This window comes from Lathamus discolor, chromosome 1 (assembly GCF_037157495.1).
Source record: "Lathamus discolor isolate bLatDis1 chromosome 1, bLatDis1.hap1, whole genome shotgun sequence".
NCBI lineage: Eukaryota > Metazoa > Chordata > Aves > Psittaciformes > Psittacidae > Lathamus > Lathamus discolor.
The window spans coordinates 38,305,314-38,322,869 of NC_088884.1; the positions used below are offsets into that span (position 1 = coordinate 38,305,314).

General features: G+C 36.1%; 1 protein-coding gene across 1 annotated transcript in view; it reads left to right on the forward strand.

Annotated features, from left to right (window-relative positions):
• Positions 1-15,489, forward strand: part of CAND1 (cullin associated and neddylation dissociated 1) — a 29,734-nt gene extending 14,245 nt beyond the window's left edge. Inside the window, exons 3-15 of the mRNA XM_065668477.1 lie at positions 2,056-2,210; positions 3,576-3,699; positions 4,116-4,372; positions 4,460-4,565; positions 5,024-5,169; positions 6,249-6,541; positions 7,155-7,296; positions 7,887-9,380; positions 10,136-10,231; positions 11,667-11,836; positions 11,930-12,094; positions 12,310-12,417; positions 13,450-15,489. Of these exons, the coding sequence (XP_065524549.1) occupies positions 2,056-2,210; positions 3,576-3,699; positions 4,116-4,372; positions 4,460-4,565; positions 5,024-5,169; positions 6,249-6,541; positions 7,155-7,296; positions 7,887-9,380; positions 10,136-10,231; positions 11,667-11,836; positions 11,930-12,094; positions 12,310-12,417; positions 13,450-13,674 (3,481 nt within the window). The 3' untranslated portion in view covers positions 13,675-15,489. The remainder of the gene's footprint in view (positions 1-2,055; positions 2,211-3,575; positions 3,700-4,115; positions 4,373-4,459; positions 4,566-5,023; positions 5,170-6,248; positions 6,542-7,154; positions 7,297-7,886; positions 9,381-10,135; positions 10,232-11,666; positions 11,837-11,929; positions 12,095-12,309; positions 12,418-13,449) is intronic.
• The last annotated feature ends 2,067 nt before the right edge of the window (positions 15,490-17,556 follow it).

The following is a 17,556-nucleotide window of genomic DNA, read 5'->3' on the forward strand; positions in this document are numbered from 1 at the left end:
ACCTCTTTAACACTGTCTATCCTCACAGCACAAGTCTGATGGAGCTGTTGCATGACCTTGCTTTGACTTATGTACTGGAAGTTGAGCCCTGATTTCCATGAAAACAGCAGCAAAACTTAATCTTTTGAAAAATGCTTCCTGAAAAAAAAAAAATCTACAGATGTTTTTCCACTCCTCAAACTCTTAAACAGTTGTTTTGGTACAAAGAGCTTACTTGAAATCCTCATGCTTTACTGCTCATCAAAGATCATGCTGTAGAACACACATGTAAAATCTCTTGAAAGTCTTCGGTGCTTTGTCACTGTGGCTGAAGTTGCATTTGATGGTGATGCATATAAATTCAGGTGTGTTTCATAGGAAGAAAAACATTGAGGTGCTGTTGAAAGACAGGCTGTAGGATTTCCTTGGTGGAAATCTGGAGCAACTGCAAAGCAACTAGGAGATATCCTGTGCACAATACTGAGTCAAAATGCTATTCATTATCCCTTTGATTCAGGTAGAAGAGAAAAGAAATAGTAGTTTTCTGGAGTTATATCTGTTTTTCTGTTAATTCTGTTGTGGGCTATGCTTCCTGTTTTTATTTTATCTATTTAATTCCCACATTTTCTGTAGATGGTCCTTGCTACTGCTGTCTCCATTCTTGCTTCAAGCCATTGCTTTTACTCCTATGTGACTGCTGCACACAGCTCCTCGTCTCGCTGCCCTTACTTCTGTCAGGGTCAGGGCAGAACCTAAACTTGGTAGAACTTTAGCTTTATGTGACATCTCATGTCTAGTTTTGATGTCTTATTAGTAAGCATGCTTTCTTGGTTGCATAGTGATATTATGGATGCTGCCACAGAGAATTAAAGAGAGAATAATTGGCAAGATCAATATACGGAGGACAGAAGCTTACAAAAAAGGCAGCTATGTCTTTCAGAGAAATTACTGTACGCACAGGTTAACAGTACTGTTTTTTGATGGAACGTGGTAGGAATGCTTATGGCACAGCTTGTAACACTTTTTTCTTTTTTCAGGATTTGATGTGTGCATTTTTAATGTAGTGTGTTTGAGGGAGTTGAATTAGATTAAAATATTACGTGATTTAAAGCATTTTGAAATTCATTTCCCATTTCTGAGATGCTTTGAAGGTGGGCATTTTAAACATACAGAGAAACTAGGTAAGCAAATTTGAAGCAAGAGGGGGGGTAGTAGGAGAAAGAATAAGTTCTCCGAGCTTTTGTGCAGGATTTTCACAGGTGAATGGAAGGAAATAGAGAATGTAAAGTTATGTTTTTGCAGAACTTCCCTTTTGGAACAGAACATTAACAATGGAGAGAGATGCTGAAAGTTTGTGATAGGGCTGAGACAATGTGAAGGATGGTGTATTTCTTAGTAATGAACTAGACTTTACTGAGACATCTGTGGTTTTAGCGTTTTGAACAAACGGGAGCATTTGACAAAGGAATACGAGATTAAGATGCTCAAAGCAGTTGGAATGACTGAAAACTCACAGTTCAGAGGAAAGAGGAGACGTTACTGTGTGCTGTATGTATAGTGGTGCTGGGTGTCTGTGTGGAAGAAGGCATGCCATGTCATTGTTTTTTATGTTGTTTGCCTTCTATTAAGGAAGGCACTCTAAGGTACAGAATGAGTCTGAGATTGAACCCAAGTGTTGTGTAGAATAAAGACGCAGCAATTAAGAAGGTTGCTTGTCTGTGAACTAAGCAGGGTCTAAGACAAGCACATTAACTGATGGCTCTGGCTACGCAACTTTTGTCATAAACCTTAGTGTTAAGAGAGAAGTAAGAAAGACCCTGCTTTGAGACTCAAGACAGTCATGCAAAAACTGTTTCCACCAATAGATTAAAAACATGTACTAAACCACTATTTTGTTATGAAACTTATAGAGGCAGGTTTCAACCCGACCAGTTGAAGGTTTCCAAATTCTGAAGTTATGCTTTATATTATTACCAAACCCAACCTTAAGTCTGTGACTTGAATGCAAAATACTGAAGTGAAATAAGGGAGGTTATTTAAGGTTTCAGATTTAATACTTTTCTTCTGTTTATACAGCCTTGGCCCTTTGGTGAGTAAAGTGAAAGAGTATCAAGTGGAGACCATTGTAGATACCCTCTGTACAAACATGCTTTCAGATAAAGAACAATTACGTGACATTTCAAGCATTGGCCTTAAAACTGTGATTGGAGAACTCCCCCCAGCTTCCAGTGGTAAGGCATTTTGTACTTAAGACTACCTAGTTTTATAATTTCATTACTAACTAAAAAAAAAGTTATGTAGAAGCTGGGTCCTTCAGTGAAGAGGCTTTGGTTCGTTTAACATTGGAATTGATTTGTCAGAGGAAAAATGTATGGCACAGATATCCTTTTAGATGTTTCTTCTCTGTGTTTCCAGATTTTGCTAGTTTGAAAACTTTTTTACCAAAGGATTGCATTAATATGAAAACCTAACTTACAGTATGTGAACTTTAGTATAACAAATTGAGTGTAAAAGCCTCCTGTTTTAATAATTGCCTTGGTGGAACAATTCTAGGCTGTAGTAATAGCTAAATCTCAGCTTGCATTTTGATTGATAGTATTCTTTAAAATTGATTAAAACTTGGGTATTTTTCTTTTATTATCTTCTTTGTTGTCTCAGTTTCTGGCAAGTGTTTTGGAAAGTACCCCATGTTCCTAACAATTGCCTGATAAATTACTGAAATGCTTACCTGCAGTTTTAAATAAAGGCAGTCCTTCTTTCAAAAGAGATAGTAATGATGAACAGCTCATCAGCTAATGGCATTACTTTTTTATTCAAGTAATATTCAGGTATCATAACATAAGATATGAATGAGAACAGAGAAGTGATTCAGAAGGGTTTGGAAATGCAGGTTTTAGAAACTGAGGTTTCTTAAAAAAAATAATAAAGTTTGAAAACAAATGAAGATGAGTGCTAGCTTTTGGGTAGCTGATACCATGACACGAGTTTCTTCTCTTGTCAAAATTACTCCAGACAGTGTTCAGCAGCTGGGGAATGGGGGAAACTCGGAGTTGTGCTAAAGATACTTTTACTTGAATTTTAAAATACTTGGGGTATACGTTTCCCCCCTTTCTCAAATGTTTCAGCAGTATTACAGGTACTTATTACTTAAGTAGCTTCTTGGACAAAGATTTTTCTCTTTGATATACAGCTGTTCTTTAGAGGTGGCTCTGTCTACTGCTGTGCTTCCCCCTACCTGTAGTTTATTCCTTTATTTTCACTTATAGCCCTTTCAGTTATTGCTCTAGGTTTGTCTTGGCTTTTGCTTTCTGTTGCTTGCCCTGCCAAGAGCAGTGTGCTTTTCCATAAGGTATATAAACCAGACAGTTAAGAAGCCCTCCTTCACGGTATTTTTGTACATAGATAGTCTTTTAGCTCTAATGCACAGTACGTGTTACATTAGCAAACAAACTGGCTGTTCAAGCTTGTTTTGTTGGGTGGGAAGATTTTTTTAATGTTGAGATCAGGTTGCTTTCCATGGTCATGAACATTATCTCTGATGTTAAAAACTGAGTTTTTTTCATTATGAAAATGCTGAGGTTTTCTTGTTCTTTCAGGTTCTGCATTAGCAGCTAATGTTTGCAAAAAGATCACAGGGCGTCTCACTAGTGCTATAGCCAAACAGGAAGATGTGTCTGTTCAACTGGAGGCACTCGATATTATGGCTGATATGCTAAGCAGGTAAACATCACTCTTCCAAAATGCTGGTAAATGCTGATAAATACTCCTTAAAACTTGACCTTTAATTTTCCAAATGTTAAGTTACTTGAAGTTATACGAGATAATAGGGTAATGTATTAAATATAGGTGAAGCTTCATTTAGGAGAAAAAAGTGAATATATTAAAGATAAGTTCATTGATAGATTGCTTGCTGTTTAATCTTATGAGAACTGTAGTTTTAAGATTATTTTAATGTTTATTGCTTTGAGGGTATGTTTTAAACTAATTTATTTTTTTAAAAAGTTCCAAAACCTTAAATGTAAAGACTAATTGGTATCTGTGTGTGATGTTTTGGGAATATTTAAAGGAATTGTTGTATATATGAACAAAGTTATCTAGATTCAATTGGTTTGAGTTTGTGTTTTGTCTGTTTTAAGGCAAGGAGGACTGCTTGTTAACTTCCATCCTTCAATTCTGACCTGTCTGCTCCCCCAGCTGACTAGCCCCAGACTTGCTGTGAGGAAAAGAACCATCATTGCTCTTGGTCACCTGGTTATGAGTTGTGGCAATATGGTTTTTGTTGACCTCATTGAACATCTGTTGACAGAACTGTCTAAAAATGATTCCATGTCAACAACTAGGACCTATATACAGTGTATTGCTGCTATTAGTAGGCAAGCAGGTCATAGAATAGGTAAGAAAAATATGTAAATTATCTTTAATTTTAAAAGATTTTATGTGAGAGTAATTACTTTGCTAACTTTTTTTTTTCCCTTGCCAGGTGAATATCTTGAGAAAATAATTCCTTTGGTTGTAAAGTTTTGTAATGTAGATGATGATGAGCTACGAGAGTACTGCATTCAAGCCTTTGAATCCTTTGTTAGGAGGTAAGATGTAATAATGTGTGCCATTTGATGTCAAGAGACAGTCCCCTTGGTACAAAATATTTTTGCAAGCCCTTAGCTGGAACTCTTCTTATAACTCTGTCTTCTAACTTAACTTCTAAGCAGTGTGTTACATCTGTACTGAAGAAACTTTCTGCTGTGCCGTTACTGCTTGCAGGAAAGTATTCTAATACTACTTGTTGTCCAGTAGTGGTGACAAAAACATAAGTACCCAAAGGCATATCTTGGTTCTCTGCAATCTTCCAATCTAGCAGATCCAGTTATATGGTAGCATTGTACTTTCTGACCTTTCTTTCTGAGTTTCTGTAATTCTGATGGATGAATTGAGGGTACTTGGTTTGGCCAGTGTCTTCAAAATGCAGTATGTATTATGAAGTCTTTTAGGAGTATTTCAATTCTTCAAAGTAATTTGACATTGATTGTATTTTTGTATTATGCAGATGTCCTAAAGAAGTTTATCCTCATGTATCTACTATTATAAACATTTGTCTTAAATATCTTACCTATGATCCTAATTACAATTATGATGATGAAGATGAAGATGAAAATGCTATGGATGCTGATGGTGGTGATGATGATGATCAAGGTATATTCTCCTTTTGGTTTAGGGGAGAGGAAGAGCTTGTGAACCTGCACTCATCCAAGAAATCAGTATGGGTGGTATTGCTATTAAGTACCAGCATTTGAATCACTTGCATGCTTTTGTATTCAATTTTTGTACTGTTTTTAAAAATACTTTATGAACTCACTTTTTGGAATAAAACTATAGGATGTTGGTGCTAGAGAGAAACAATTCCAAGGGTGAACATAGGGTACAAGACAAATATTTTAAAATACTTCAAAGGCGGAAAATGGCAGAAGCATGTAGGATGATATAACTAAAGTGAGAAGAATGTCAGTTAATGAATTGAAAATACATATTTAGTCTGGGAGAGGCTTCTCACTACTTTCTGCTATAATATGTTGCTACCTAATGTATAAAATCAGAATAGATTGAAAATTGCAAGATGCTCAGTGTTTTTTGTAGGATAACAACATATTTTAGAGTGAAAGGTATAAGGTGTTTGTTGTTAATATGGTGACGATATATGCCTTGCCATATGTAAGCTTTATGAAAACTTGGACGCACAAGTAATCTGAACCCAGAGCATAATACTCTCATTACTTTAAGAATGAGTGAGCTGCATAGTTGTTGATTTTGTGCATAAAAAGTTAACCTGTATTGCGTACTGTATGGTGGGGTTTTGTTGTAATTTTTTGGGTCAGATTATGGTTTGATTTACTGCTAAAAAGAAACAAACAGAACATTTCGTTGAATCTTGATCAGCTAGTAACTGTTGTTGCATTCTTGCTTATGTCATGAGTAAAGAGGAATATGCTTTAAATCAGTAGTCAGGCTGTAAATAAGATGCAAACTGCCTTGTCCTGTTTGCAGTTTAAATCAATACATGTGTAAGACTAGTGTGGAAAAAATTGGCAGAGAAAATAATTAGTCTTATGATTTAAGCAGCTTAGAAGGCTTTTTATCTAAGGTTTTTAATGTTCTTCTGAAACTTTCTTTGGTGTGCCTTATGGAAAGAACCCAAGTGTATTCTTATTAATTGCTTAAAATAAAACTTAATGCTTTGATTGTCTAGACTTGAACATATTCATTATTTTTTCAAGGGAGTGATGATGAATATAGCGATGATGATGACATGAGCTGGAAAGTGAGGCGTGCAGCTGCTAAGTGTCTGGATGCTGTGGTTAGCACACGACATGAAATGCTTCCCGAATTCTACAAAACTGTATCTCCTGCTTTAATAGCCAGATTCAAAGAACGTGAGGAGAATGTTAAAGCAGATGTTTTTCATGCATATCTTTCTCTTTTAAAACAAACTCGACCTGTGCAAAGTTGGCTTTGTGATCCCGATGCAATGGAACAAGGAGAGACACCATTGACAATGCTTCAGAGTCAGGTTATTTATCAAAGATTTTCTTATCTTTGAGAAGAGGCACTGAAGTTGTGCCCTGTTTGTAAGGATAGTTCTTGAAATGTGCCGTATCATACTTTCCTCATACACAGATTACAGTTGATTACTGTAGTACTAACAGAGAGAGCAAGCCAGCTAAACTGGTCCAGGGAAGTGCAGCAGTCTTGGAAAGTGAAATTCCAAACTCAGCAAATACGCTTATCTGATGTCAGTATTTTATCACCACCTGTAAAGGTTGCATGTTGTATGTAGTTTAGCCAAATTACCAAAGCAAAACAGTTATTTTTTGCCTTCTATAATGCAGATGTAAGCTCTAATGTTCTAACTTGATTTGCTGCAACATATTCTATTGGCAGAATAAAAAGGATAATGCTGAAAAACTTTTTCTAAGTGTTATGTTTCATGTCACCTTTTAAAGTTAAATAACTATTTTTAATAGCATTTCTTTTGACTAATTTTCCTGTTTCTATAAGTTCCCTAGTTCCCTAGAGAAATCGGAAATAGAGGGGTAGGACACACAGCTTTCTATCACCCTAGCGATCAAAGATGAAAAAAATGTCAGCTGTTGAATCAATTAACAAATGTGTGATGATTACAGGTCCCCAACATAGTTAAAGCCTTGCACAAACAGATGAAGGAGAAGAGCGTGAAGACTCGTCAGTGTTGCTTTAACATGCTAACTGAGCTTGTAAATGTGTTACCTGGAGCCCTAACACAACATGTTCCTGTACTTGTACCGGGTATGAAAAACATAATATCAACTTAAGGGTTTATTAGTAAATTGAACGTGAAGTTTCAAAATCTTTAAATCTTGACTGCTTTTTGCAAAAGCTTTGAAGTGTTCCTTCTATTTAAAGAAATTGGCAAAATAATCAGCTACTATGTGGATACATGTAAATATTTTAGAGACATATTTCAACCTTGAAAAGTGTTAATTCTAAGTGAGATTTTTTTACTTCCATATTTAAAGAAAAAGATAATTTGATTCTTAATTACAAGATCACACTGCATTTCTGATCTCAGCAGAGTCAAATATTGTTCAGCTTTTGGGACCTAAAATGTTGAATTTTGAAGTAACAAAGGAAAGTAAGTTTGGAAAAGTTTGAAGGTTCAAAATCAGTTTATAAGTCTGAAAATACATCACAAGTCATCAGAGGGCCTGTGTCCTCTGTGTAGAGGAAGCTTGAAAACTAATTGATTGAATAAACTGTTGAAAGGGGCTTAGAAGCATTCAAAAAAGGTTGGGAGCAGGAAAACATCAATTCAGTATTGCTGCCTGCCTTCAAAAATTTTGCTAACCTAAAAAGATATTTCTCTTTTTTTCTTCCAGGAATAATTTTTTCACTGAATGACAAATCAAGTTCTTCTAATCTGAAGATAGATGCATTGTCCTGTTTGTATGTGATCCTCTGCAATCATTCTCCCCAGGTCTTTCATCCTCATGTTCAAGCATTGGTACCTCCAGTTGTAGCTTGTGTTGGAGACCCATTTTACAAGATAACATCAGAAGCGCTTTTGGTTACACAACAACTTGTGAAGGTTATTCGTCCTTTAGACCAGCCTTCTTCCTTTGATGCTACTCCTTACATCAAAGATTTGTTTACTTGTACAATCAAGAGATTAAAGGCTGCTGATATTGACCAGGAAGTGAAAGAAAGGGCGATATCTTGTATGGGTCAAATAATTTGTAGCCTTGGTGATAGCCTAGGCACAGACCTGCCTAGTACACTTCAGATCTTCCTAGAGAGACTGAAAAATGAGATCACTCGGTTAACTACAGTAAAGTCCATGACATTGATTGCTGGTTCTCCTTTGAAGATAGATTTGAGGCCAATCCTTGGGGAGGGAGTTCCTATTCTTGCTTCTTTTTTGAGAAAGAACCAGCGAGCTTTGAAACTGGGTACTCTTTCTGCTCTAGATATTTTAATTAAGAATTACAGTGACAGCTTGACAGCTGCAATGATTGATGCTGTCCTGGATGAGCTTCCACCTCTGATTAGCGAAAGTGATATGCATGTGTCACAGATGGCCATCAGTTTTCTGACAACACTGGCTAAAGTATATCCTTCCTCCCTGTCAAAGATTAGTGGGTCCATTCTCAATGAACTTATTGGGCTGGTGAGATCACCTTTGCTTCAGGGTGGAGCACTTAGTGCCATGCTAGAATTTTTCCAAGCTTTGGTTGTGACTGGTACAAATAATCTAGGCTATATGGATTTACTGCGCATGTTAACGGGTCCAGTGTACTCACAGAGTACAGCACTTACTCATAAGCAGTCTTACTATTCCATTGCCAAATGCGTTGCTGCCCTTACTCGAGCCTGCCCTAAGGAAGGACCAGCGGTTGTAGGTCAGTTCATTCAGGACGTCAAGAACTCAAGGTCCACGGATTCCATTCGTCTTTTGGCTTTGCTTTCTCTTGGGGAAGTTGGGCATCACATTGACTTAAGTGGACAAATTGAGCTGAAGTCTGTAATATTAGAAGCATTCTCTTCTCCTAGTGAAGAAGTCAAATCAGCTGCATCTTATGCATTAGGCAGTATTAGTGTTGGCAATCTTCCTGAGTATCTGCCGTTTGTCTTACAAGAAATAACCAGCCAACCTAAGAGGCAATACCTTCTTCTTCATTCCTTGAAAGAAATAATTAGCTCTGCATCAGTGATTGGTCTCAAACCATATGTTGAGAACATCTGGGCCTTACTCCTGAAACACTGCGAATGTGCAGAAGAGGGTACAAGAAATGTTGTTGCTGAATGCTTGGGCAAGCTTACATTAATAGACCCAGAGACTCTGCTTCCACGACTCAAGGGATACTTGGCGTCAGGTGAGGAGTGGTAAATCATGTATGTAGTGTAGCAAATGGCCTTATGCTATCTATTAGTTTTGCGAATCACTTGCTTAAATTTTGTGATATTCTCGAAGTTTTGCTCCCCCCAACAACAGTGTGCAGCTTAGATGGCTCCCTTTTTGCAAGTTGTTAGTCATACATAATATATATTACTTTTATATTCTGCTTTCAGACTGTGGTATTTCAATTGATACTATCTTTAACAAAGAGCTATAAGCTTAAGGCAGAAAGAACATGGGTGACAAAAGGACAGATGGACAAACCAGTAAGAACATGTTGAACTTTTGGTGTAAATTACAATATTCCTAATTTTCAGATAAAAATTCAGAATTTTTTAAGGATTATAGGAAATTGTTCATACTTCATGAATCTTGTCAGTAGAGTTCCTGGTCTGAAACTGTTTTCTTCCTGTGCTTCTGCTTTAAAAAGGAGAGTTATTTGTAGGCCTACATGTGATGATAAAAAAAGTTGGTTCTAATAGGCTTATTACTTGAATTGTCAGTACCAGATAACATTAAATGCTTATTACAAATATCATGTTATTCTCCCCCCTTAAAATGGTTTCTCCATAGATTTAGTTGTTACATATTGCATTGCTAGTAATAAATAGCATTTCTTGTTTAGTGTTCTTAAAAGTACTAGAACTTTAAAAAGAATGGCATTGAGTGTGATTTGAATTCTGTAGTTGTACTGTTTTAATGTTACATATTCATGCTTTTATTTCATATTAGGGTCTTCATATGCTCGAAGTTCAGTGGTTACTGCTGTTAAGTTCACTATTTCTGATCATCCACAACCCATAGACCCACTTCTGAAGAACTGCATAGGTAAGTTCTTTACTTTTACTAACAGCTTCTATGTTTTCAGACAATAGAATTGTATTTAAAATGTGTTCTTTTTGTTTTCAGAAGTAAGTATTTTTCAGGTACTGTATTAGCTGCTAATGATAACTGTTAGAACAGTTATGAAGTGTTTCTGTATTAGCCAGTTATTTCTATTAATTGTAGTTTGCTGAATTCTGAGCAGTAAAAATTGTGTGATTAAAAATTATATATATATTGAAGCTGTGATACAAGAAGCTAAGGCTTTTCTTAAGATGGGATCCAAAAGCTGATTTTCTTTCATGTGCTCTTGCAGATTATATCAGTTTGATGTGGTAAGTTACTGTCTTTACCCAGGAGGGTGGTCTTGGAAATACTTGACATTCAGTCACTTAAAATATAAATGCATGTCTGAATTTTGAGTATTATCAGGTGGTGAATTGTAAATTTTGGTCCTAATGATTCTGTAATGCTTATGGTCTGAAAGCATTTGGAAGTGTGTATATTTTTACAGGGATAATGTAATCAAAGCTTTCAGTGTAACACCAGTACGGCAGAGATTTAGCAGTGTTGCGGCTTTTTGATCTTTTTTTATTTGTATGACAAAGTATTGTAGTATTGTTTAATAATGGTGCAGTGACTGGTTTATAGTGGATTAATTATAGGTTTAAAGATCTGTAAAAAAACTGTGCATACTGCTAAACCTAATAGGGGGGAAAAAGATTAAAACACATGGTCTTGTGGAGAGCAAGGTTTTTATTTATGGTGAAATGGAATCAGTTCCTTTATGTTATTTTCATCACTAAGCTTTATTTTTTTTTTAATTATATATTCAAGAATTGTTTGTGTCCCCCCCCACAGCTGCATCTCCCATGGAAGCTGCTTTGCCCCTTTGGTTTCTGGAAATATGAATTGATTATTCCATAAAAAACCAAAAATATTCGTATCTTGTACTTATAAAAAAATCTCAGTCATCTTTAGTTTTGTTACCTGATTTCTTTTTTGTGTGTAGAAGTCGCTTTGGTGTTTATACCTTGTTGTTATTCTCCTTTTCAATATTTCACTCCTCATGGAAGTTGCTAGTAAAACTTTGCAAACATTGAGGAAAATATGTTTCTGCGTGAATTTATTTTAACAAGGCTGCGTTATAGAACCGTAGAAGTTTTAAGTTGAAAATGCCTGAAGGCAGAATGGGATGCGAGAGGTATTTGTACATTAATATTTACTGAGCTAGGGTTATTTTGGGGCAGTCTAAGAATTCTCAATCTATGCTGATTTAAGGTTAAAAATCAGTATTTTGATGGTCTCCTTAAGAGCGGTTTTCTAATTCTTGAACTGCAGAGTTGAAATTGTTTTCCTGATACAACTAAGCAAGGATATTGTTAAAGTAGCAAATGAAAAAGATCCTCACGGGTTGATTTGTTTCTGTACATGATTGCAGGTGATTTCCTGAAAACATTGGAGGACCCAGATCTCAATGTCAGGAGAGTAGCACTGGTGACATTTAACTCAGCTGCACACAATAAACCATCATTAATAAGGGACCTCTTAGACACTGTGCTTCCTCATCTTTACAATGAAACAAAAGTCAGAAAGGAATTAATTAGAGAGGTATGTTAACTAAGAAAAAGTGTTATATATGTAGATAGATTCTTTGTTTTCTAAGTATATTACTTCTTAACTTTGTTTTTTATTTGCAAACAGGTGGAAATGGGACCATTTAAGCATACAGTTGATGATGGGTTGGACATAAGGAAAGCAGCTTTTGAGTGCATGTATACTCTTTTGGATAGCTGTTTGGATAGACTAGATATTTTTGAATTCTTAAACCATGTAGAAGATGGCCTGAAGGATCACTATGATATTAAGGTTAGCTGTTATTTTTCTCTGTGTAGTCAAAATTTTTCACATAGTAAATAGACTGAAATGGTAAAAATATTATTTCATATGCTTAAGTACTTCACTGTATTTGCCATTTTCATTAAAGTGTTGCTGTTAAAAGGTTATACAGCATTGCAGGAAATGTATCTTCATATATGTGCTGAGAATCACTAATTGCTGAATTACTGTTTTTTTCAACCTAGATGCTAACCTTTTTAATGTTGGTGAGACTGTCTACCCTTTGTCCAAGTGCAGTGCTGCAGAGGTTGGATAGGCTTGTTGAACCTTTGCGTGCTACGTGTACAACTAAGGTATTTAAATTTAAACCGATTTAATTATTTCATGTTGTCTTGCAGAAATATAAATGAACTTGTGTATGAAGAATGCTTCTGCGCAGCTGCAGCATTTCCTGAGTTACAGTTGATAAACTGCACTAGGCAGGATAATATAAATATGTGCGCCTTTATACATGTATTGAAATTCTTTAAATTATAAATGAAGGGGTAGGCTTGTTTGCTTCTTTTTAAAAATCCTATGATCCTTGGTGATATTTCTTTTGTTCCTTAAACTTAGCTGCCATATGGGCAACTTATAAGTCTCACTTCTTTATATGTAGTGAAACTGGGAATTGGGAGTTTTTTTTCCTGACTTCTGAAGATTACCTTGGTTCATACAAACATTTGGGTGATGAAAGAAGGAAGGCAGAATAAACTAGTCCCTTTTTTGCTGTTATTTTAGATTTTTTCTGCCCTTATACGTTTGTATTGGAAGGAGACTAACTGCACCAAGATTCTTCTATTCCTGTTCTTGTCTTGATCCACCTGCATGCTCTGACAGTCACTTAATGCATGATTTACTTTGCTTTTCCATTACTGTAGTCTGTTCTGTTTCCCATGGAAAAATTTGACTGGTATTAATGATAATTTATGTTTGTATTATTGAAACGTCGTTTGAGAATTGTAACAGAAGGTTAAGCAGTTATTCTAATGAAGGCCAACTTTTTAAAAATGTTATCTCCTCTGGAAGCTGAAAGTACTGTTATAATATCAGTCTAATGTCATTTACTGACCTTACTAGCTAGACGTTGACTGCTGTAATTATTTTGATTTGTAACTGACTTGGAAGTTTACAGCCGCCTTCTGCTTGCTTTGCAATAAACTGCTGGTATAAATACTGCTAAAAAGTAGTTGTTTTGGGGGGGGGGAGTTAAGCGTTAGGCCATTTTGAAAACTGTTTAGAGTGGCAGAATGGAATGAAATAGGTCTTTGTAAGATAGTTATTTTCAGGTGTGCTTAAAGGGAGGGTTAAGCAAAAGTTTCAAATGTATTTCATTTTTTTCCTAGGTAAAGGCAAACTCAGTGAAACAGGAGTTTGAGAAGCAAGATGAACTGAAACGATCTGCTATGAGGGCAGTAGCAGCGCTTCTAACCATTCCAGAAGCAGAGAAGAGTCCATTAATGAGTGAATTTCAGTCACAAATAAGCTCTAACCCTGAGCTTGCAGCCATCTTTGAAAGTATCCAAAAAGATTCATCATCCACTAACTTGGAATCAATGGACACTAGTTAGATGTTTGTCCAAAATGGGGACCATTATGTTGAACCATATGATGCACTGAATTGACAGGTTATGAGTAAGAAACAGAAAACTTATCTAATCTAAACATTGTTCCACTTTATTACCTTTATGGAGACAGTTGGCTTTTCCCATTGTTGCTTTTCTAGCATTTATTCCAGAAATATATTTCCATAATCCAGAGTTTGTTAACCACTCTTGTTTTAGTGGATTTGGCCACATTTGGGAATTAAACAGTTGACACATGGTACATGGAAATAGGTTCCAACATCCATTTGCCCTGTAATGTTTAGGATTAAAATGTCAAAATTTTGTGACCATAATTTTTTTTTTCTTTTATTCATTCTTTCTTCTTGTGAACAAAAAAAGGGTGGGGATGGGGGGTGGAAATGGGAATCAAGTGTCCAGGTGCACATGTTTTTGTATACCTTTTATTCTTTTTTGTTTCAGCTTCATAAATTGGTTTGGCTGGTAGATGAAATCTGTGTAAGATTTATTCTGAAGAAGGTTTGGGCACAGTGTAAAAAACAAAAAGCAGACATAAATGTCATTTTTAGAGGCGTGGGGATTAGGAAACAAATATCCCTGTTGTGCACACTGATTTTGCATGAGCAAGTTTACAAATATATATTGTCTGTAAAACAGCATGTGCAGTTTATTTGTAATGCAAGTTAAAATAAGTTCTACTGTATCAGTGCAGTTTTCAGGTATTTTGACATATAGACCATTCATTCAAGAAGGGATGAATGAAGGCTGGTTGTCTTAACTTGGCTTTTTTAAATGCCAGTAGTATGACCCTGCAGATGTTAAATATGGTAATTCCTGCAGTGTTCATGGTTTTTCATTCCTAAAGGCTGGATCCTCTGGAATTGAGGTGGACAAACTGGAAGATTGGAGGGAAATAGGATGAGATGGAGGTAAAATGAGCAGAGAACAGTAGCTTCTCAGTGGCTTCTGAACTCTGGATTTAACTTTGCTTTTGTTATAAAAGTATGCAGGGAATTTTCTTCAGTGGCTTCTACCTCCTATTCTTCATCCAGCAGCCTTTTTTAAGGCACTAATATATGCTGTTACCTAGACAAATATTGCCAAACCATCATTCTGTGGCTGTCAGAATGTTTTCTGGCATGTGTAACCACCAGTATATTGCAGCGTTGCAAACGTCGCACAGTATTCTGGAGAGACAGGAAACGGAATGGTCATTAAGACTGGAGAGAGGCAGAGAGTGAACAGATAGAAGAAAATCTGCCATGAATATGCTGAGGTAATTTGGAAGTGGACCAGAAGGTTATAGCTGACAGTCCCACAATGAACTGGATTTGGGGATTTAATAGCAAAAGATGGGGAACAACTGCCTCAGATTAACACTTGTCATTACTTGGTTAATGCAATTGCTTAGTTCTCATTTTTAGTCAGATCTGAATCTGATTTTTCTCTAGTTAACTAGTATTTTTTTAGCTAGTTTGAGATTTGGAAACCTTTTTCATGGATACGTGGCACAAGCTACTATGTGACTAAACAAACATAATTTTTATGACCTCAGAGACAGCTTCTTGTGAGCGTTGGGGCTCGGGAGAAAATTCTTCACCTTTAAACACTTGCAGCTTGGGAAAAGCAGGGGAGATATTGGTGCATTTTACTCTAATAAAAGGACCTGAACGACGAAATCTATGAACCCATTCCGTAGTAAGAATTTTAATGCTGTAGAAATTTTTGAAATTGTAGCTTTCTCTGTCTCCGAAGTCTTCATACTAATGTAACAATTGTCTTCTAGAAGTAGAAATAAATGAGATTAAATGTACCAACATATCTAAATGTCATGAAAAAGAGTGGGATGACTTTAGAGAGAAACCGTATGGTAGAAAAAGCACTGTGAATTAGGTGCATTTTATCTTGCTACAGAACTCATCTACTTCAATGACAGCAATATACAAGCCTCCTAATTAAGAATCTGTTGTGCTAATTAGTTGTCAAGCTAATCTTCGAACTTTTGTGTTAAATTTTTGGAGTGCATTAAAATGTTTTATAGACCTGATGCTAGGTGTGAGAATGGTGTGATAAACATGAAATGTGAGGGTAAAATATGTAAAAGGAGTAGGCGCCAAGGGCAGGTGATCAGAAGTTGAGAGATTTGTGTTTGTACTACCATAATGCCTAATATGGGTGCAAATATTCTTTGCTTTGTCTTATGGTACGTTACAGTGGAGCAAGCTTAAGGATAGATGAGAACATTGAGCTGTATTCCATAGTGAATGCTTTCTTGCAAGAGAGTCTTTCTCACTTTGACCAGCGATGAAACAGGTAGAAATGTAAGAATTCAATTTTTTCCCTGTAAATTACAGCAATTCTAAGAGTGCGGTTCTCTCCATGTAGCAGTTGGTTACTTCACAGTTCAGGAAGATGGACTCATAAAGGCTGTAACTGCACCATAATTACTGAAATGATTGATTAGTTTTATAAAATCTAACCAGGTTAGGTGTTCCAATTCCACTAACTTCCACTGGATCCCTTGATTGAAAGGGTTTTTATTGTTGGGGTTTGTTTTTTTTTTTTTGTTGTTCCCCACTCTATATCCAAGTATTTGGGTAGATCTGATGTATTTATGCTTTTAGTGCAATCGGGTTAAACTAATTCTGTTAAGGATGATGTCAGGAATACCTGTAGCTCCTTTTTAAATGCTGACTATTTGAAACTAAAATATGAAATTACTCTTACTAAAACAAAACCAGAATACTGAAAGGCTGCTCCTAGAGACTTCTTTTTGTTGTATGATTAGAACTTTTTCTAGTGTTTTTTAATCGTTTTGCACACAGGCAGTTGAGACCAGTTAATAAGCTTGCCCATGATATACAAATGGTTGGCTAGTCCTCACATTGTAGATTCTTGCCTTTAATTATTTTTCTATCTCAAAAGTACTTAATGCTCTGATTGTCCATGAAAAATCTTGCCATCGATGCAAGGGAAGTATTTTCTGGAATTACAAATTGAAAACTACAAGCACCTTAAAGAACCCTGCACTTTAATCATACAGGTGTTTTTTGATGTATTTTTCCTTCCAAATATTGCATCTAATACAGCAGTTGACAAACAGCTCAACTACTTCCAGATTGTATTTTTATGAGGTGAACAAAGCAGTATACATGCACGCAGGCAGCATTGCTGCTGTCCGATGAGGTATCATTTTAACATTTCATCAACTCAGATTAGAAAGATGAATTAAAAGTTCATAGCTGGTACTATTGTTATTTGGCTTAACAGATACACTCAGTAATGATTCTAAGAACCAGTTCAATGTGCTGTGGGTGATTTAGTAGGGATTTAGTAACTGTTCTCATATTTACTGGTACTTCCCCTTCCTCATCTCTCCTTGAGATGACTTCAAAAGCAAAGTAATGTGACCTTGGAAGTGACGTTTTGTTAGTCCTCATCATTCTGACTGAAATTACGCCTATTTCTGCTAGATACCAAAGGGTTAAGCCTGTAGCCTCTGCTTTATTTCCCTGTTGCTCTAAACTTCAGAGGTACTGTTCAGATGAAAGCAACTGCTTTTAAAATTAATTTCATGCAAACGAAAACTATTGGTCAGTTTATTACTTTCTTCTTGTTTGCTCTTTGCTGTAAGATTGAAAGACTTGCTTGCTGCACTATTGAACATAGGCAGGCATTGTAGTAGTGGAGTGTTGCGCACTGCTCTAGAAGAGCTCTTCAGTTATAGCTCTTACACTAAAACTGATCTTTTTCATAAGTATCTGTTTATATTTTTTCACTGTATCCAAGTTTTGGGGAGGAGAAGGAAATTGGAGTCCTTGAGAATAATGAAGTAAGTTAATCTTCCATGACCTGTGTTGGTGAAGTGGGGAAGTTTTCTGCAAGAGG